Source organism: Diplotaxodon limnothrissa, linkage group LG1, assembly GCF_057381915.1.
Source record: "Diplotaxodon limnothrissa isolate DT_005_m linkage group LG1, D_limnothrissa_male_GT1.1, whole genome shotgun sequence".
Taxonomy (NCBI): domain Eukaryota; kingdom Metazoa; phylum Chordata; class Actinopteri; order Cichliformes; family Cichlidae; genus Diplotaxodon; species Diplotaxodon limnothrissa.
This window is the reverse complement of record NC_140596.1, coordinates 25823495-25844284: the sequence shown is the minus strand read 5'-3', so window position 1 is coordinate 25844284 and position 20790 is coordinate 25823495. Positions and strand designations below refer to the sequence as shown.

Genomic DNA, 20790 nt, shown 5'->3' with positions numbered 1-20790 from the left:
TGGAGCAGTGTTATTGTGAGGCAGGTGCATCAGTACTATTCCTTGTTTACCTCTTCACATATAAAATATTTAAACTAAACAGTCTAAGGAGCTTGGAAAGAAAAGCATCTGGACTTCCAAGCTCCTCAGACTACGATGACATGGGTGACTGAGAGCCTTCACAGACATTAAGACTAAACACAAATATTTCAGTATATTTCATTCATTAACAAGTAATATAGATCTTTATCTCTGGTGATGCTCATAGCTGACAAGTGCGTTACAATGACAAGAGCCAAACAAATATCAGAGGTGATTAAGTGTTTCTAAACTGGTCCTAGTAGCATGTGTGCAAGAAAATGCGTGCCATAACAGTAAACGTGTACTCACTAGCATTAGTAAGGGGTGCTGTTGCATTTAAACTCATCCAGATTCACTACGTCTGCTCCTCACTGTTACACCTATCTCCTTCTCATTCATTCTGTCATGCTTCCACTGACTTTCATTCCCCTTCTCTCCAGAGAACGCCTCAATTTTACCTCCTTAGAGTTCTTATTATGACTAGAGCTTCTTAATTTAATGACTAATGCAAAAAAAAAAGTTGTTGTCCTTTTGATGGCAAACTGATTTATTGTTACTGATATTTAAGTTAACTACACAGTATCTCAAACCAAAAATATTTGACCAATTTGTTCTGACACTAAAATGCACCATATGTTCCTGAACGCAACCCGGCCGGTTTTCACCCAAGATGCACCTGTCCAACTGAACCGTCTGAGAAAAGCCATTTTGTTGTGCTAGCTAGCTTCATGTTAGAGAAAGCCAGCAGTAATTTGGGATTTTTATGTCAGCGCTAACGATGTCGCGTTTATGTGTTAGTGTACTGTCGCAAAATACAACAGTTAAACTCGTGGAGGCCTGTAAGTAGCCGATGGGGATATGGACTAGCTTGTGAAGCCATAGAGCTGATGAGAAGACGAGAAGTGTTTGCTAAAGTGTGCTGCAGGTTCAGATAACATACTGTTAGCTAGCAGTGTGTTTACTTAGCAGGAGGTAGTTATGTTTTCGGATTAGTTAACCTCGTATTAAGTCATTTTTTTCCCCGTGAATGTATTTTAAATAGGCTGCGAGTGCCTGTGCTGTCAACCAAAGACAAGTAACTTAATATAGAGGCTGCCCCGCTGACGGCGAGTAAACAGCCCGTCAGTAAGTTAGCAAAACACTTGAACCATACAGCGATAAGCCAAAGCGCTAATCTGATAATGGCAGAGGACACCCGACAGGACAAGAGGGCCAGCTTCTCTATAACGGAACACAGTGCCAACGGGATGGCCAGGACCTCCGCTGTGGCCTCAGGCAAAACCGGCACGTCAAAGAAACTAGTGATCAAAAATTTCAAAGGTACTGTCACTGAGCCTCTTCTAATGCGTTACCTAACAGCAGCAGTTACACAGAGATACCATAGCACGTAAGAGGATGTTACTTTCAGATAATGCCTGTAAAAAGATAAACAAACAAAACAAAACAAAAAAAAGTTGCTGCCCTTACTGCCGTGCTCAAGCACTCACATGTCACCTTTACCCAGGGCTTGCTCCTGATAGACTGATATGCATTTTCCATTATGCTGCATAGCTGTTTGTGCCAAATCCACCAGCCATGGAGTTTTGGGCCACTCCTAAATCCCAGCACCTGTTGTATAAAGTAAAAGCACGAGGTTTTATATCTGACATAACTAATCATTGAATGAATTGATCGTCTGAAAGATACCGCTGTTCTGTCAGTCTATTAATTCACACCACAAATGGGGAAAAAACTTAACCCTGGAGAACCCATGGGGTCAGAGCTGACCCTATTGTTTTTCTAGGGAACCCATGGGGTCAAATTTGATCCCATGGGTTCTCCAGGGTTAAATAAGAGGTTGTTTTAAATCAAGGTTGATGTTAATATTGAGAAGTTACAGCACTTCACTTTACAATTAACCATTTACTTTGGACATTTTAGAAATGAAAGAAATTTCGTGTGTGGAAAAAGATTGGCAAATAAATAAATGTCAATAAATGATTGAGTCAGAGAGACCAGTAAATTTGCTTTGTTCAATTTCCAGCAGGATAAATGTTTATTTGCCAACATAGCTGAGAGTCCAAAGTGTGTGGAGGTACTCCCTCTGTAGGTTATTGTCAGTCATCCCAGTGTTGATGGCTTCATAAGTACAGTAAAGCTATTGTATCAAAACTTGCTTTCCTTACCTTCAACATATGACAGAAAACTTTGAAAATGTCATTGAACATTTATTCTTCAGGTTTTATCATTTCCACTTGTAGAGCATTTGTAATAAACAAATGCTCTGCAAGTGGAAATGATACTAGGATGTGCTGCCCACATCCTAATATGGTCATATTTTAGTCCTATAAGTGAGTCTTGTTGTGTTTTTGTAAACAGATAGGCCAAAACTAGCAGAGAACTACACCGAGGACACGTGGCTGAAGCTGCGAGATGCGGTGGGTGCAATCCAGAACAGCACCTCCATCAAGTATAACCTGGAGGAGCTCTATCAGGTTTGCTGTTTGTCTTTTTAATTACCAAACTAGAGTTAGACTTATTTTCTTCACACCCTGAGTAATGTGTTGCACTGCTGGGCCTTAAAAACATGTTGGTACGGAACAACGGGGCATGTCAAGCTCAAATGCTTTGCAGTCTCGACATTTCTAACACCATAAAGCCACGAATATTAAATGAGTCTGAAGTTGAAGAACAGCCGAGGATTAAATTAAACTTGTGAAGACTTGCCATTTGTTTTGAGCATGTTGCATCACGTACAGGACGTCTGCTGATGTGTTTGTTTGCTTTTAAACTGTTATGCATCTCAAAGCCTTTCACCACATTTTCACATAAATCCATGATGTTTTACTAATAGTGTTAAAGTAAGTGTTATTATTCTCCAAATCACCTGTCTGTCCTGTCATATAAAAACAATTGTCTCCTGTTTTCTCTTTGTTTGTGCTGCACTTGAAGGCGGTGGAGAACCTGTGCTCGTATAAAGTCTCACCGACTCTGTACAAGCAGCTTCGGCAAGTCTGTGAAGATCACGTGCAGGCCCAGATCCACCAGTTTAGAGAATATCCTTTTTTATGTGCACAGGCATGTCAGGCAAGCTATGTGCTGAAATGTTGAAGCAAGTAGGATCTGCCTGATATCTTCTTTACTAGAAACCAAAATGATTCTCCGCTAACTGTGGAGTGAAATCCTGTCAGTATATGTTATATCCACTGACTTGATAATAACAAGTTTCTCACTATAAGAGATAAATATCTAAATTACTTAAGTTTGATGAGGGGAAAATCTGTAACCGGACACTAGTTTCCAGATGTTGTTCATCTGTGTGCAGACAAGAGTTGGGTATTGCTTATATAGTGAGTAGCAATTTGTTTGAGATCGGCTGCACACAGATAAGATAAAGCAGTGCTCCACCTTCTTTATAAATCTGCAGTTGGGACCTCAAGGTGGATTTTGCTTGGAGCTTATTGGTAGCTTTACTCTTTCAATGATATCTGGGGTCTGCTGGCAGACGTCAAGCGATGCTAAATGTGTAGTTTGGTTATTAACACTGGTTGGGCAGCTTTTTGAAGTTTGTTCTTTTAAGTATTAAGAGGAAGTTAGATAAACATGCTTTGTCATTATATCTCATTAGAGGTACTGTAATATAATTCAGAGCTGGGGTTTGATGCCTCAGTAAAAGATTTTCTTTAACTTGGACCTCACAGAGTCTTTGGACAACCTTTCCTTCCTGAAGCGAATGAATCGCTGCTGGCAGGACCACTGTAGGCAAACTGTGAGTGTGATGTTTGATAGATATCCATTTAAATCTGCTCTGCTCAAACCTTAGTGGACTGTAGGAATGTTAATCTAATAATTCTTTGTAGATAATGATCCGGAGCATCTTTCTCTTCCTGGATCGTACCTATGTGCTGCAGAACTCTCTACTCCCTTCTATCTGGTAAAATTATAGTTAATTCCAGTCACTGTGTCTGTAAAGATGTTCTCAGAAAGCTGATGTTATGTATTCGCTGCAGGGACACCGGTTTGGAGCTGTTTCGCACCCACATCGTGAGCGACAGTGCTGTTCAAAAGCGAACAGTGGAAGGCATTTTGGAGCAGATTGAACTGGAGCGGAATGGAGAGACCGTGGACCGGAGTCTGCTTAGGAGTCTTCTTGGCATGCTGTCAGACCTGCAGGTACACAATCGCCTCTTCGTCACGTGGGCGCTTAGAGTGCATGCCAGTATTTCTCCATCATGACTCTCAACTCTTGTTAGGTTTACAAAGACTCCTTTGAGGAGAGATTTTTGACTGAGACCAATCGTCTGTATGCAGCAGAGGGACAGCATCTGATGCAGGAGAGAGACGTGAGTGAGACCACCAGTGGGTGTGTGTGTCATGTGATTGTCATCAGCAGTGCTGAGTGTGTGTTTGTGTGTGTTCAGGTACCCGAGTACCTGCACCACGTGGCTCGTCGGTTGGAGGAGGAAAATGATCGAATCGTGAGCTACCTCGATCAGAGCACTCAGTAATGTTTATTTATTTACTTATTTATTTATTTATTTGGATTTTTATTATATTCATGCATATCGCTGAGACATCCAACCATCAGCTATACCTGCTTATCCTTTTCAAGGGTTGCGGGAGCTTAAGGAAGGTAAAATTGCCTACTCGCCATTTAAAACAGCTCTCATGCAACGTTCAGAAAGAACATTTAAAAACCATTCATTACCATATAGTGATATAGAAACTGCTAAATGAGGTTTAGTTTTGAGTCAGAAGGCCAGTGGTGCCTTAAAGTGTCAACAAGCACTGTTGCCATCACAAACTTTGACACTACTACACTATCTTTTGATTCTATTTAAATAAAAAAAATCTACATGTTTTGGTTGGTTTACTCATTTATGATCGTCTCAATCGCACCCTGGAAGTTCCCTTCTGACCACGTGCAGCTATGCATTTGCAGTTTAACTGTGCAGCTCTAACTTGCACCAAATGCAAATTGATGTAAGCATTTATGTAAAGGATCATCACTGTGGATGAGAACTCTGACCACAGCTCAGACATCAAACAGCATGTTTCAGTAAAACAGTCCACAGTCTGCAAGCCCGTATGAGGTGCTTGCTCCTTATTTTTCCATTGTCCACGGGGTTGTGCAGGACTTACTGATTATATTTGGTGCACATAACTTGAATTTTTTTAGCCCCACAAACACCACAACTGAGCACCAGCTAAATTTGTTTCCTTTTGACTTCATCCTCCTCTTCAAATTGCAATTTAAGCTGATGGGGGAGGGAATCCAGTGTGCATCACAAAAGTGCATCTGCATATGGACCGAACTGGATTCCCACAGAGCCTTTTTTAAAAAACAGCAGTCATGCTGGAAGTGGTGAATGGATTCACAAGGAGACGATCCTGAAGGAATAATTGGCAAAATATTTATTTATTATATAGTTTTTTCTTTTTATAGGTGTGGTAACAGATATTCTGAAGAACAGCAGCTTTGCTTTGCAAGCAGAGAACTTTGTTTACGATTGGTTTGTCTTATATTGTTTTCTTTGTTTAACAGGAAACGTCTCATTAGCTGTGTTGAGAAACAGCTGTTAGAAGAACATATGACTGCAATACTGCAAAAGGGTATGTCAGTGTGAAAGGTTTTGCAAACAGCCACAAACTGACGTAGTGCTGGGTTTCTGTTAAACTGGTACACATGAGTATTCTTTTCTTTCTTTTTTTCCTTTAGCAACTTTTTTAGTTGAGCTGTCCTGCCTGTAGAGCTGTATCCTGTTTTTATGTACGTAATTAAACATTTTCAGTATGTAAAAAGCACTCACGTGTAGCATGTTTGTGACAGGTCTGAGCACTCTGCTGGATGAGAATCGTGTGACTGAACTCACCCTCCTCTACCAGCTCTTCAGCAAAGTGAAGGGAGGACTTCCCACACTGCTGCAGTTCTGGAGGGATTACATCAAGGTACACACAAGACCCAACACATTTGTAAACATCAACACAAATCATTACTGTCAAAATAAATGTGTCCTGGTCTTTTTGTGTCTAAGACGTGTGTATGTACACTGTATTTGGTTTCAGTCCTTTGGAGGAGAGATTGTATGCACTCCAGAGAAAGACAAAGACATGGTACAAGACCTGCTGGACTTCAAAGACAAGATGGACAACGTGGCACAGAGCTGCTTTGCACGCAATGAGAGCTTCATCAATGCCATGAAGGAGGCTTTTGAAACTTTCATCAACAAGAGGCCCAACAAGCCTGCAGAGCTTATCGGTAGGCCAGGTCATTTAATGATGAATTTGTTTCAGTAATTTAGATTTTTAAGAGTTTTGGAAGTATAAAACACTACCTTTGTGCGCTTAAATGAATTTACACAGCTCATTTTAATGCGGTTTTCATTAGTTCCAGCATGTGATAACCGCTTTTGTGCTTTCCATGCAGCTAAATATGTGGATTCTAAGTTAAGAGCTGGGAACAAGGAGGCTACGGAGGAGGAGCTGGAGAGAATACTGGATAAGATAATGATAATCTTCCGCTTCATACACGGTTAGTTATATTTAATGAATATGTCACTGTTTGCTTTTCACCCAGTTAGTCTTACTAGTGAATAGGAAGTTTGTTTCCGTCTGACGCCTCTTGATCTGTTTTGTACATCCAGGAAAAGATGTGTTTGAAGCTTTTTATAAGAAGGACTTGGCCAAACGCCTGCTGGTTGGCAAGAGTGCCTCTGTTGATGCTGAGAAGTCCATGCTGTCCAAGCTCAAACACGGTAAGTCTCTAGTCCGATATCTTATATAGTCTATAAACAGATGAGAGTCCGCTTGTAGTCCAAGTTCTGTTGACCAGTCAGACTCAGTTAAAAAAAAAATAAAAGTGACAACATCAGCTGTCTGATGACAGTTTAAATTTTCATTAGATTTTAAAAACAATGACAGTCCTACAGAAAAATCTTGAACTGGATTTCCGTAATCCGTCATCCAGATATCCTGTTTATACTGGAAACCCTGAACAATTGTCTGTTGCTCTTATATGCTGAGTCAGCAGAGTAGCTGTTTTTTAAGGCAGATGGGAAATGTTTCACACCTCACAGTCAGCACGTTGCTGTTAATCAACATGCATGCCTCACTTATAGATATATGCTTGATGTTTTAGAGCAGTTAGATGAGGAAACTGGCCTTTTGGTTGACCTTATCCTGTGCATGCAGTATATTCTGAAATTTGATTGATGCCGCTTTAACCGCAGAGAGGATCTTTATGTTGCAGTAATATAGCAGCAGCAGCTCTAAATGAAGTTCTAATATGAAGTTATTAATGCTAATATAGACTCTCATGGGTGTCTGTGGTAATGTGGTAGTGTGAGAAGCAGCCAGCTGTAATATTCATGGTCTTGACTTCCTGCAGAATGTGGGGCGGCGTTTACCAGTAAACTCGAGGGGATGTTTAAAGACATGGAGCTGTCCAAAGACATCATGATCCAGTTCAAACAGGTACCTGAAGTCTTCATGCACATAAACAAAACTAGATAAATGAAGAAGCTTCTCGTATGAGAAGTCCAGTCACTTGTTTTCCCCCAAGCTCCTGAAAAATAAGATATTGTTGAGCTTTGTAGACACACTCCACTTTATTTGTGTCTCAAAATGCTTTTTTTTTTTTTTTTTTTTTAGTGCATCATTGTAAAACAATTGTTCTTTTTTAACTCAGTATATGCAGAACCAGAGTGAGCCAAGCAACATAGAACTTACTGTGAACATCCTCACTATGGGCTACTGGCCTTCATACACACCCATGGAGGTGCACCTGCCCACAGAGGTAAGCAGCTCTGCATTTAGGTCTGGCACACAAATACACTTGACCACTGCATGAAACAAAACAAATCAGCTGATTCGATCCAAGACAGTGTTGATACAAATAATATTTTTATGTTCTGGTAGATGGTAAAACTCCAGGAGGTGTTCAAGCTGTTCTATCTGGGTAAGCACAGTGGGAGGAAGCTGCAGTGGCAGCCCACACTGGGCCATGCTGTACTGAAGGCAGAGTTTAAAGAGGTAAGAGCCTTGTAAGAGATAATGGAGCGTGGAGAAGGTGGATACACTGGGCTGAGAAAACATCTGGACTGCACCTGGATTTAAAATGACTACTTTGTACTGCAGGGTAAGAAGGAACTGCAGGTCTCCTTGTTCCAGACGCTGGTACTGCTCATGTTTAATGAGGGAGAAGAGTTCAGCATGGAGGAGATTCGGGCTGCCACTGGCATAGGTAACGCGTGTCTTTATACAGTTTAACCGTTCTGTTTGGGGAGGGGTACCTGCTGTATCACATGGCTGCTCTCTTATCCCTCACAGAAGAGGGAGAGCTCAAGCGCACGCTGCAGTCTCTGGCCTGCGGAAAGGCACGCGTCCTCAACAAGAACCCTCGAGGGAAAGACGTGGAGGACGGAGACCGTTTCAACTTCAACAATGATTTTAAACATAAACTGTTCCGCATCAAGATCAACCAGATCCAAATGAAGGAAACGGTAAAAATAACGTCTTGGTCTTTGGTTGGTTTTTTCGTTCACTAGTTGGGGGTTTTTTGTTCTTTTTTTACTCATCACACTTATTTATTTGTTTTCCCTACAGGTAGAGGAGCAGGTGAGCACCACAGAGCGTGTGTTTCAGGACAGACAGTATCAGATCGATGCAGCAGTGGTGCGCATCATGAAGATGAGGAAGACCCTCAGTCACAACTTGCTGGTATCGGAGCTCTACAACCAGCTGAAGTTCCCTGTCAAGGTGATCAAGATTAAGCCTGTTTTGGGGCTTTTTTAAATTAACTAATTAATTTTATTTCCCCATGCACCTAAAGCTCACCTGACTCTCCTTACTCTCCACAGCCGGGTGATCTGAAGAAGCGGATCGAGTCGCTCATAGATAGAGACTACATGGAACGTGACAAGGAGACTCCTAACCAGTACCACTATGTTGCCTGAAGGGGTACCGCTGTCACCGTCATGCTTTTTTCACAGCAAGCGTGCAGCTGGCCCCGTAGCACAGGACTACAGCCCCTCAGCCACCCGACTCTCCTCTGGTGCCCATCTTTCCCTCCGTCCACTCTCCTGGACACAAGGTCCAGATGACACAGAGCTCCAGAGAGACGAGAGACACTTGGCTGTGCTGCTCCCATTCTGCAATATCCTTAGTGGGACTCTAAGATTGGGCTGGAGGAGTGGCCCAGGTTGTTGATGGTTGATTCATGTGACTTGCAAATCTGCTAATGCAACACACAACAGAAAATAACTAGCACTTTCCTCTGTTTTTGTTTAGTTTTGTTTTCCCCTCAGATTGGATTATTTTTCTCCATGTCATTCTAATATCACTTATTTTCTATTATAGGTTGTTTGTCTTGAGTTTTATGAGTTCTGTTTGGTTTTTTTTGGTTGTTGTTTTAGATGTTTTTCTTATGAACGGCTGCATAAACTGCTGAGTATAAGCCTGACTGGCTGGTTACTTGACACAGCTGTTGAGGATGAGACGAGTAAAGAGCACAGATGCTAAAACATATGCAGGCAAGCTGCTCGGGTATTACGTTTGGCATCTTTGTTATTTGTTTTGACCAAAATGTCCAAATGTTCACTGTCATGTGCTGATGTTTTCGTAGACCAGATTGTGTTCTGTGTAGGAGTGCGGAAAGTGAAGCTGAATAAATGGGTATTTAATGATTCAGTTGGTGATGTGTGCACGTGGTGATGTGTAGGGGTGGGCGGATCCAAATATCGATAGTAAAGATACCAACGCTGGTGTTGGTATTGAACTGACACTAGCAAGATAGGATTAATACTCCTGTTGAAGCTTGGTTTAGACTTCTGTGGGAATTCTACGTCCTAACTTCAGCGAAACTGGAAACTCCTTTTACTGTACACTTCAGATTTCCGCATCGTTTGAGACCTAGTAAGTAAAGATTATTTACACAGCGCTTTTTAAGGCAAAAAAACAGCCACAAAATGCTTCAGAGAGGCATTAAAAACAAGGACAAAGTGAACACAGCTAAATCAAGTGAAACAACACAAAACCATTACTGACATCCCTGTCAGAATAGATGGGTTTTCAGCTTTTTTGTTCTTTCTTTTTTTTACTTTAAGGATGCTGTAGAGTCATGGGTGGAAAGAGAGAGAGATAAGCGGTTCCACAGTTTTGGCACTAAGGTTTAGAATGCACAGCCTTCCTTAGTTTTCAGATGGGTATGTGGAATCACCAGAAGACCTCTGTCTGTGGACCTAAGGATCCAGTTTGGAGAACAGGGAGTAGATTAGCAATGGATGACATTGACATTGGATGACATAAACCCTCAGCAGAGAGAGAGCCCACTGTCACAGTTCTTTCAGAGAGGCAAAGAATAAACAGGTAGCACATATTGTGGGGAAAGTCATGTCTATTTAATTTATATAGCACATTTAAACAACAGAATTTGACCTAAAGTGCTTTAAAGAGAGCCAAATATACATTCTGGTTCAGGATTTGTAGGCTGTACTAATAGCACTGTCCTTTCACCATTCCCTTGATATTGCTTTTTTCATAGAAATATAGGGGTTAATGGCTGGCTGACTGATACTATAGTCTCATTTAAGGCAAAAAAAAGAAAGAAAAAAAGGTGGGTCCCTTGTTAAAGAAGGATGGCTGAACTGTACACTAAAATGTAGCAGGGCCCTCTGAGTTCCTTCTAGGGTTTTGCATGCCCTCGTGAATTGAAGGTGTCAGCTGACTGCCCACAACACGCACTTAGCAGAGTGCACGGCATAGAGTGGAGGCGCCTTTCACGTGCTACACCCTCATATAAAAAAATATACAGTTCACTGTGCTGTAGTTCGCACAGATGGTATAACGAAAATCTAAAATTCCATAAGTGGTTTAAAATGTTCTTTAATGAATTGGGAACAGAAAAGGAGAACCCGGAAGTCAAAATATCCCATCATTTTATTTCTCCAGCCAGTAGCATTTTAATTAATGAGCCCTGCGTATGACAGTGCTGTGAGAAGTCATTTTTATTGCGCCCTAGTTTTCTCATTAGGCGTCTATTAACATCCTGCTGACAAATCCTACCCGGCAGTAAATGTGGGGCTAGAACAATCATATTTTGCCATGCAGGTATACAGAATGAAATGCTGTTGCCACTTGGATAGCAGCGCAAATGTGCAGCCTTCGTTGTTTGGCGGAGATGGCCGAGCCGAGTTCACAGAGGAAGCGGGAGGGGCGGTCTCACGTGACTGGGGTTCTAAAGGCTAACAGTTCACATGATGAGATGAGGCGCAATCAGACTGTACGCCTGTGACCGACGCTCGACTCTGTTTAATTGGTCCTTTAGCCCCAGCTGGACGCAGTTTAGGGACAATAAAAAGCCTCGACTACCCTCCTTCACACAGCAGACACACGTGAACGGGAGCAACTGCGGAGTCAAGTGTGGCCGTGTAGACCCACCTGTGTTAACAGCAACAGCAGCAGCAGCCGCCGCCGCCGCGGCTCAGCACCACTTATCTCTCCGGGCTTGTTCGTGCTTTCCGCAAGGGTGAAAAAGTGCTTCTTGCTCTGCTTGAAAATGAAAGTGTCCCACGCTACGGCCGGACTCGTCGTCTGGTTTGTGGTCCTAGGTGAGTTCGTTTTTTTTCCCCCTCTTGAGAAGCTACTGTTGGACCAAACTGTGTAAGCGCGAGCAACCTGCGGTAGGTTTAGTTGTCAGGTGCAAAAACTGTCGGTGCGTTACCGGCCCGGGCCGTTTAACCGTTCTAGCCAAAAAGGTTTAAGGTCCCCCCCCCCCCCGCCGTTCAGGTTGTTAGTGCTTGCCGGTGCCTTCGCATGGACTACAAATTGCATTGTATTTAATATCCATAAATGTCAAACTCATAACGTAATTAAAACATCAACAACTCGGGAGGATAATTTACATAAGACTATTTTTTTTAAACAGTTTTTCCTCATGGCATGATGTTCCTGTGTGCACACTTTCTTTGTTAAAGGCTAAAAATGATAAAAAACAGCCTCCTGTGGGTGATGGGACAGCTGTTGGCTACTATAGTGATTAAAGAAGCTGAAAGTATGGATTACTGAGTTTCTAGAACATCAGCCTTTACTTGTTTCTTTGACCTCAGCTGGTTTTAAAAGGGGAAAAACAAAACTTTAAGACTGTCAAACATTTAAACAAAACGAGTAAATTTTAGTCACCACACCTTTAGCTGGGTGGCTGAGGATGGTGTTTTATGGGTGTTATTTGCAGCTTATCAAACTAGAGACTTGTCCTCTTGCTCAGTTGTGCAGCAGAGCCTTCTACTTCTCTTTTATCAAGGCTACATTTACATAATGTAAATGGAATAGTGCATACCAGGGTTTTTCCTGGCTTTTATGGGTGTGACTGCAAACGGAGCACAGTTTTTATGCTTAATGTGGCAAAAAAATATTAGATATTTTCCAATTAACAAAGACTTATGGATTTTCCTATTGTCTGTTTGTCAAGTCTTGATGCACGCAGATCAGTCGTGGTGTTTGTTTCCCCCCCCCCCCCCCCTTCCGAAAGACTGGAACCAAGAAATCAAACTTTGAGTTTTCAGTACAAAATGGCCTTCGTTTCCAATAACTGCCTGAAGTCTTTTGTAACATAAAGGTAGAATGTCTCTGATTCAGTGCGATTACAGCTTCCTGATTAATTCTTTTTATAGTGTAAAATTGGGTTAGTAGGTACCCAAAAGCATTTTATTTAAGTTCCAGTTTCACACTGAGTCATTTGTGAAACCAAACCACAGTTGCCCGAAAAGTCTGAAGATTTAGTAATCTTTTTCTTTCCTTTTTTTTTTTTTTTTTTTTAAATGTTGGTGAGCTGCAGCTCAGCCTCATTGTTTCATTTGAGAGCTTCACATGACTGCCATGCTTGCTTTGTGTTGCAAACACAGGCACCTGGCTGCTGCTGACACAGGGAAACAGGCCAGCACAGTTTTAGCTCGAGTTGTTGCCATCCTCACTCTGTAATATAAAACTACATTACTGACATTGCTTTAAAATAAAACCTAACTGGGGGGTTCAGTTTTGAATCTGTATTACAAAACAGGGTCAGTGTTTTATACTTTTTTTTTTTTTTTTATATGCTTCATCCTGTCTGTGCACACAGTGTCTGCAGCTCACTGGATTGCAGTGTCTAAACAGTCTGCAGTATGTTTGCAGGGTCAACAAAGGGGGGACATGGGGTTAAGTTTCAGCAAGAAAGGAGTGGGTGTGATTGACGAAGACCACCAACAGGGCTGAAGCACAGTGGTCTTTATGTTCAGATCAAATGGAGGAAGGAAGAGCAGTCAGTGCACTATTAAATGAATGATGAAATTTGCAGTGGGATGAGGCCAAAGGCTGGTTAAATCTGCCCCCTAGCAAATAAATTCCTGAAATGCACAGAACTTTTTCAGTGTGGCATCATCCTCTTCTTTTTTTTTTTTTTTTCTGCTAACTCACCAGCATGTTTGTTCTGTTGATGGCATTTCTCATTTTATTGTTCCCGCATATTCTGAGAACGCCAGACAGAACTTGATAAAGTCAAACTGTCCCTCTCTGAATTTAAATAAAGCAGTCAAACTCAACCCAGAGCACATCAGCTTCTCTATTGACTTTATGGGAAGTGTGACGCAAGTGGGAGAACCCTAGTATTGCATTATATTTAAAGGATTTGATTTGTTGGATTGGATACAAGTGTTTACTGTAGATAACAATGTGTTTGAAATTTATAGCCACCATCTGACACACAGTGAAACATGTAGCAGTGGGTAGAAGGTTCCAGAGGATGAAGGTATTAGTAGCCCACGTGTGTTTTGCCAGTGTGAAAGTAGGCTGAGTTTTCTGTATAACTGGATTGGCAACATTAGGTCAGATGGGTTTTGTCTAAGTTAATGTTATTTAAAAAAAAAAAAAAAAATTCAGGTCTCTGTAGCCACCTCAAACATCTTTTGGCAGCTATTTGGGCATTTAGTTGAAGTTTTAATTTCAGTAGTTAACAAGTGCATGAGTCAGATTTTGTTTGGGAAGGTTGCTAAGTGACCTGGGTGTGTCTGACAGGCATAAGTTGTTTGAATTCTCTTAATGTTAATGTTGAAGGTAGCTGCAGACTTTTTTTTTTTTTTCTTTTTTTAAAGGTTCTGAAGAGATTTCACCTCAGCTGAAAGCATCAATTATAAAAGCTGATGCGTTCTCGGTGTTTACCCTGTAGAGGTCTTAAAGCAACTGAAAGGAGTCTGCTTGCCTTCAACACAAACACAGAAAATGACCTGGATTACTGAGAACCTACAGATAGTGCTTGCTTCATTACTTTAGCAAAGGATACATGGGACCATCTGTTATGAAGGCAAAGGAGATAATTTGGCTCAACAGTTCATAGCAACGGTCACTAAGGTCAACATGGCTGATAAGTGACACAGGTCATATAAATGTTGTGCGTCTTCCCTTTTTATATCATGACCCACAGATGTTTTGAATTTTCAACAGGCTGTTAATCCCATAGGTGGACTCTGATCATTATACGGCTGTCATAAAATCAGTTTATCGGCCTTTAGGATTATTGTTAAGTGGACCTCGGTCACAAAAAGCCTTCTGCACAGTATTCACTGAGTGCTGTCTTTTGAAATGCTTCTGGGTTTGTGGTCATGCGTGCTTGGCTTTAGCAGTCTGCAGACCTCTAGTGGTGGTTTCTGTTAACTTGTTTTTTTTTTGGTTTTTTTTTCTTTTGTTTAACAAGGTAAATGTAGGCCATGCCGTCTTGTAACAGAGGCTGCGCTGTACGATTATCACTGTTAATTACCCTTTATCTAACAAGGTCAAGTTAAAGACTGAGAAAGAATATGCACATGGTGTAAGTGTGGGTTTTAAATAAATCCGTTTATTTTGGTATCATAGCAAACCTAGGGGTCAGACTCTAAACTGGATCATCTGGATCATATTCTGAGCTAATGAGTATATCAGTGCTTACAGTTTGACTGTGGGTTTTCTGTGTTGTAAATGACAATGCACAATTCAGCATGTAATCTAATTACTATGTAAATATCTAAAGCTATGCCTTTCTTTAAAATGGGGTTCTGGGATCTTATTGAAGCCTGCAAACATGTAGACACTGACTGTAACACCCCTGAAAGTCTGTGAAACCAAAACATTTCAGACTTGGATTTATCACTCGATGAGACTTGTTGCCACTTTTTTTCTTTCTTCCTTTTTCTGCCTAAAGATGCAGTTTTAAATGGTTGAATGATTTTGATTTAAACAGTTTATTACTTTTTCTTATTGTCTATCATATCCAGGTTGTATCGATGCAGTTACTCTTGAGGTGAAGGAGAGCAACACCACCTGCATTAAAGCTGATCTGTCTGCGTCATTCTCCATTATATACAACACTACCCATGCCAACGTATGTACAGATGTTTGCTCACCTACTACCGCTTCATTTCTGTGTGTCTGGTTATTTATTTGTTGTATCACTTGTTGTGTCCTCAGAGAACAGTGCAGGTCTTTCTGCCCAACTCTACCACAGTGGATATAGCAAACAGCACATGTGGCAAAGATGGCAGCTCCGCCAGGCTGGTGGCAGTATTTGGATCTGGCTACACTCTTGGGCTGAACTTCTCAACCAATGGAACCCTGTATCAGGTTTCTAGCCTGACTCTGCAGTACAACCTAAGCGACACTTCAGTCTTCCCCAATGCGACCACCTCCGGTGAGACCATGCATTGTCCTGAATAATGTGATAGATCTGAATATATTACCTGTGTGTGAATGGGTGGATGACAGACTGTGTAAAGCGCTTTGGGGTCCTTGGGGACTAGTAAAGCACTATACAAATACAGGCCATTTACCATATTTTGTGGTTTTTAAAAAATGTCAGAATTCTGTTCTTAATAGTGTAGCATAAAGATGGGATGCTACATGTATAACTAGACATTTCAGTGTTGCACATAAATTTCATTTAGGAATTTATTTGGTTGTTGATGTTGAACAAAAAATCTGGAGGGTTTCTTATTTTGGGGGGGAGACATTTCAAGAAGTTTGCAAGGTGGGAAATGTTAAAAATTATGCTTATTTTCAAGTTCTTAAAATGACAATGTCCTGGATGACTGACACTTGGTTAGGTCCTTCTTCATAGTGCAGGTCTGAGGTATCTAATTGTTATTCCTAATCGGCAATAAAAGGCTGATGCGTGACCCCAGGTGGGTGGGCAACTTGGACCCCAAAGTTTGAATGTGAGAATGAAGTGACATAGGTGCTTCAAAATGACACTAAGTGCATCTACTAAAAAACGTGTTTGAATGTGTGACCTTTACCTCAAAGTCGGGGTTTAGAGGGATCGTCTTCAGATGTCAGCTAGCTAACTTGTAGCTCTTCTCTTATGAATGCCTGGATGAGCTTTTTTTTTTTTTTATAACAGTTGTGAGGATGGCCACACTGATTATTTTAAATTTGAGTGCTTTGTAACTTTTAGCAGTGCCTCAAGATTGTTTGGGAAAACTGAAGGAGGACTTGGACTGAAATGTCAGTATAAACAACAGAATGGTATTCAAGGTACTGTTGTGGTGATTTCTACCTACTCTGTTGTAGGTGTGGTCACTCTGGTGTCTGCCTCTGTTGGGATTGAAGCAAAAGTCAACACCACCTACAAATGTGCGAGCCCTACAGTTATTACAGTTGCCACCGCAAATGTTAATTTCACTGACATGAGGCTGGAGGCATACATGCCAGGGAATGAGCTGAGTCGAAATGGTAGGTGGATGTTAAAGATTTTTACTTTTGAGTGGTTTTAAGTTTGAACGGTTTCATGTTCACAGTATTATTTCTCTGTTCGCAGAGACCGTATGTTTTGCAGATCAAACCAGCACAACACCTTCACCTACCACTGTCAGTACAACAGCAGTTCCAACTCAGACCCCTCCAGGAACACCTCAGCAGGGCAATTACACTGTGAAGGACACCAATGACACCATATGTCTCCTGGCTAAAATGGGGCTGCAGCTCAATGTTTCCTACACATCTCAGAATAAGGTAAACTACAGCTTCAAGCGTAGCCATTCTCCCCAAAAACAGCAAATGTTTAACCAGTTGTCAATAGAAATAAAACAAACTTGAAACAAAGTGTATCTTGGGTTTTGTGTTTTGTTTTTCTCTTTGGCCAGACTATCCAGGATGTATTAAACCTCAATCCTAATGTGACAAACTCAACGGGATTATGTGGAGCCAGCAGTGCTACACTGGTTTTGACACAGATGCAATCTACTATTCTCACCTTCAACTTCACTCTGGTAACTTTAACCCTTTTTTTTTTTTTGTTAATGTTACATTAGTTATTTTTACAAAACTGCTCAGCTCTTCCTTTGGTCCACAGAACTCCACAACCAACAAGTACCATCTGAGTGGGGTAACACTGCTTGCAAATTGGTCAGACAGTGGTAAGTACCTCTTATGAACAACATGCATTTAGTTTTTTTTTTTTTTTATTTTCCCCCTTGACTTTTTGAAGCTGAATAAAATTAACTTTCTCTACTCAGCTAACTTTTCCATGAGTAACAACAGTCTGAACTACCTGCGCAGTACGCTGGGCTACTCCTACATGTGCAGTGCAGAGCAGACTCTGTTTGTGACACCGAGCTTTTCTCTCAACACATTCGATCTCCAAGTCCAGCCCTTCGGTGTCAAGAGTGGCCGGTTTGCTACAGGTATGAATGAATTAAGCATGTTGTTCGTCTGACATTACACGTCATTCCTCAGTTTTTACCTATTTTCATTGTGAAAATTGTGCTGAACGAGATTCTCCACACTGGCTGAAGATGTGTGGAGGGCAGATGCACACTTAATAGTTGGATCAAACATTTTGAGATTGGATATCTGAAGCCTTTGTTTCTAGCAGCTGGAGCATTTGTGTAGCCTGATAGTGGTCAGCAACTGTTTATTATGACCATGAACAACCCTGCAAATAAAAAATAAAAACAAACAACAAAATTTAAAAAAACTTTGAGACAAGTTTGTTTTTGTAACTTGATTCAAAAAGGTGAACTTTGCCATATTCTTTACATGCAAAAAGTTTTTGAATTGGTTTGCATTCAAAAAGAGAAATCTGATGCTGCTGGTGACAGTTGAACACATCCATAACTTGTTTCAGAATGAATAATCAGAGATGGAGATGAAATGAAGCCTTACCCTGTACTAAAATGATAAGTCTGAAATGCAGTTTACCAGACCAGCTGGAACATTCACGTGCTAAATCCATATAGCAGTGGTGTTAAAGGAAAAACTGTCATTTTGTTTGCACAGCGTAACCTTCTGCTCTACCTGTTTGTCTATAGCTGAGGAGTGTCAGATGGACCAGAACCAGATGATTATCCCCATCATTGTTGGAGCAGCTCTGGCTGGTCTGGTGCTGATCACCCTTGTTGCCTATCTAATAGGCAAGAGGAGGAGCCATGCTGGTTACCAGGCCATCTGAGCAACCCTTCATTAGACTTGAACCATACAGGCTGATTGGTGAAGGGATGAACCAAAGGGTGTTACTCGGTGATGGATGACTCTATGGGCATGAACCTGAGTGAATGGAAGTGTGCATATCTGCGGAATATTTTTCACTTTTTCTGTAGATTATGATTAAACTGCTAACTTTAGATGCATCTTGACAAAACGTGAGGTGACTCAAAGTTTGAGAGAGTTTGAATTTGCTGCAGCATGTTAACCATTAATGGTCTGCTCTTGTTTCGTGTTCTAGGAGCTTGATTGTATTTTCTTGAACTGCTGTTTGTCTTTTTAGCTGTGTAATTATTTATAAAGAATCTTCCAGTTGAAGAGGCAGAGGGAATCCCATCAACTACCTAAACATGCTCACAGGTGTATTTTCTCCTTCCTGAGCATAAGATAATCCTGGCAACTCTTAGGAGAAGGCTCTGTGTGCTTGCAGTGTTTTTTGTTTGGTGTGTGTGGGTGTGGGGTTTTTTTTTTTCCTTTTTTTTTTTTTTTGTTTTTTTTTTTTTCTCCTCTCCCCTGCCACCTATAGTAATATTCCTCCTCAGATGAAACAAAGCCTATCCCATCAGTGCACTGCAGTTAATGCAGCTAATCAAATGCAGTCTGATAGTTGTGCCAATAAAGTGTGGATTCCTACTTTAATGTAAATGATGTGCCCCCTGAAGCTGTACATAGACTTGGTCAACAAAATCAGAATGTATTCAATAGACGTGTTAACAGCTGCATGGCTGACTTCCAGTCTTGCTTTTCACCCCCTCCCCAAAAAAATGTAAAAAATTAATTTCTTTTTAATGGAGTACTGAGTTTGATCTTTTGTATTGTATAATAAATTCTATTCCTACTGTAGAGTGATGTGCTGCTTATTATTATTATTATTATTATTAGGGCCCGAGCACCGAGAGTGCGAAGGCCCTATTGTATCTGCTCAGTTTCTTATTATTATTCAGGCAAAACAAGGGCCTTTTGAGGGCCTAAACATGGTCAAACTCATGAAATTTTGCACACATGCCAGGTCTGAAAATTTTTTTTTTTTGTATTTTAATGGTTTTACATATGAGCACTGGGAAATGGCTCTAGAGCGCCACCTATGCCTTGTTAAATGCAGCCCTACGACCACATCGTTTGAGCTACATGTATGAAATATGGCACACATCTGTACCATGCCAAGACGAACAAAAAGTCAGTGGGCCCATTGACGCAATCCCAACAGGAAGTCCGCCATTTAGACGTGAAGGTGACATTTTGGCTCTAATTTCGCCGTTTCCATGCCTCGAACTTTTTCGAACTCCTCCTTGGGATTTGGTCGTATAAGCTTCATCTTTGGTCAGTGTCAACTACACACTTGGGCCATGTTAAATTGCGGAGCTTTTGAGTTTTCGCGATACAGCGAGGCCGTGGCGCCACGGCGAATTTTGATGACTCGCCATGAAAATCTTATTGCCTCTCATTCTGTCATTGTCCGATCTGGACCAAAGACCACACATATAAGGCTTCACCCCTGAACATATTTCAACTGCCATATTTGACATCAGGGAGAGTGCCACCTAGTGGGAACAGGAAATGTCATGTTTTACACTTTGGGGTACAGTATAATGATGGGTGACATCTGCAGCCTCAAATTTCGCCAGGAAAGCCATAAGCAGTTCTTGGGGTACAGTGAAAACTGACTTTTCACAAAAGGGTGTGACCTCAGCAGCATGGCGAACTTTGATGTCTCGCCATGAAGAAACAAATTAGTATAACTCCATGAAATCCAGTCGGATTAGTACCAGATTTTAAACTGAACGGCGCACCCTGGTGGCTGCGCCGTTCAGATTTTAAACTGAACGGCGCAGCCACCACGGTGAACTGCGCACCCTGGTGGCTGCGCAGTTCACCGTGAAAGATGAAGTGGCTTTTGTGGGGCTTGGAAAGTTTAGAGGCTTGAAATTTGGCCCACACCTCCAATGTGATGAAAGCTTTGTTTTTATGTGATCATTTTCATTGAATAGCGCAAAATGGCTACACAGCGCCCCCTACAAAATTTCAAAACCACAGCCCCTGCTCTGTGTTTTATCTATGAGTCTGAGACCTTGTAAGCTTATGGAAGATATCAAGATGTACAAAAAGTCTCTTGGAGCAATATCCCAAATCCAACAAGAAGTCAGCCATTTTAAAATTAATGTGTAATTTTGGTGCCATTTTCCCCTCTTTTCAGGCACCGTACTTTAACGAACTCCTCCAAGGGATTTCGTCAGATTGAAGCTATCTCTTGTGTGTCGAATCTAAAGACCT

At 41.3% G+C, this 20790-nt stretch overlaps 2 protein-coding genes across 2 annotated transcripts; both read left to right on the top strand.

The window, feature by feature from the left end:
- Positions 1–769: 769 nt before the first annotated feature.
- Positions 770–9706, top strand: cul4a (cullin 4A). Its single transcript, XM_085347577.1, has 20 exons — positions 770–1380; positions 2419–2534; positions 2992–3096; positions 3740–3808; positions 3900–3973; positions 4050–4212; positions 4293–4382; positions 4461–4543; positions 5585–5652; positions 5870–5988; positions 6106–6298; positions 6467–6571; positions 6684–6794; positions 7427–7512; positions 7727–7834; positions 7957–8070; positions 8176–8281; positions 8368–8540; positions 8644–8796; positions 8898–9706. Exons 1-20 carry the CDS (start codon positions 1242–1244, stop codon positions 8991–8993), a joined length of 2271 nt encoding a protein of 756 aa, XP_085203703.1. The 5' UTR covers positions 770–1241; the 3' UTR covers positions 8994–9706.
- Positions 9707–11292: 1586 nt separating this feature from the next.
- Positions 11293–18973, top strand: lamp1a (lysosome associated membrane protein 1a). Its single transcript, XM_085356045.1, has 9 exons — positions 11293–11645; positions 15318–15424; positions 15511–15730; positions 16609–16770; positions 16856–17049; positions 17181–17306; positions 17390–17453; positions 17553–17720; positions 18348–18973. The coding sequence occupies exons 1-9, from the start codon at positions 11594–11596 to the stop codon at positions 18485–18487; spliced, it is 1233 nt and encodes a 410-aa protein (XP_085212171.1). The 5' UTR covers positions 11293–11593; the 3' UTR covers positions 18488–18973.
- Positions 18974–20790: the final 1817 nt, after the last annotated feature.

Bases quoted from the DNA above. Each gene is read 5' to 3' on its own strand.
- cul4a (XM_085347577.1), top strand. From the start codon at position 1,242: ATGGCAGAGGACACCCGACAGGACAAGAGGGCCAGCTTCTCTATAACG. The intron at 3,974-4,049 runs GTAAAATTATAG...TATTCGCTGCAG, and splicing joins TCTCTACTCCCTTCTATCTG to GGACACCGGTTTGGAGCTGT. The intron at 6,795-7,426 runs GTAAGTCTCTAG...GACTTCCTGCAG, and splicing joins GCTGTCCAAGCTCAAACACG to AATGTGGGGCGGCGTTTACC.
- lamp1a (XM_085356045.1), top strand. From the start codon at position 11,594: ATGAAAGTGTCCCACGCTACGGCCGGACTCGTCGTCTGGTTTGTGGTC. The intron at 15,425-15,510 runs GTATGTACAGAT...TTGTGTCCTCAG, and splicing joins ACAACACTACCCATGCCAAC to AGAACAGTGCAGGTCTTTCT. The intron at 17,050-17,180 runs GTAAACTACAGC...CTCTTTGGCCAG, and splicing joins CCTACACATCTCAGAATAAG to ACTATCCAGGATGTATTAAA.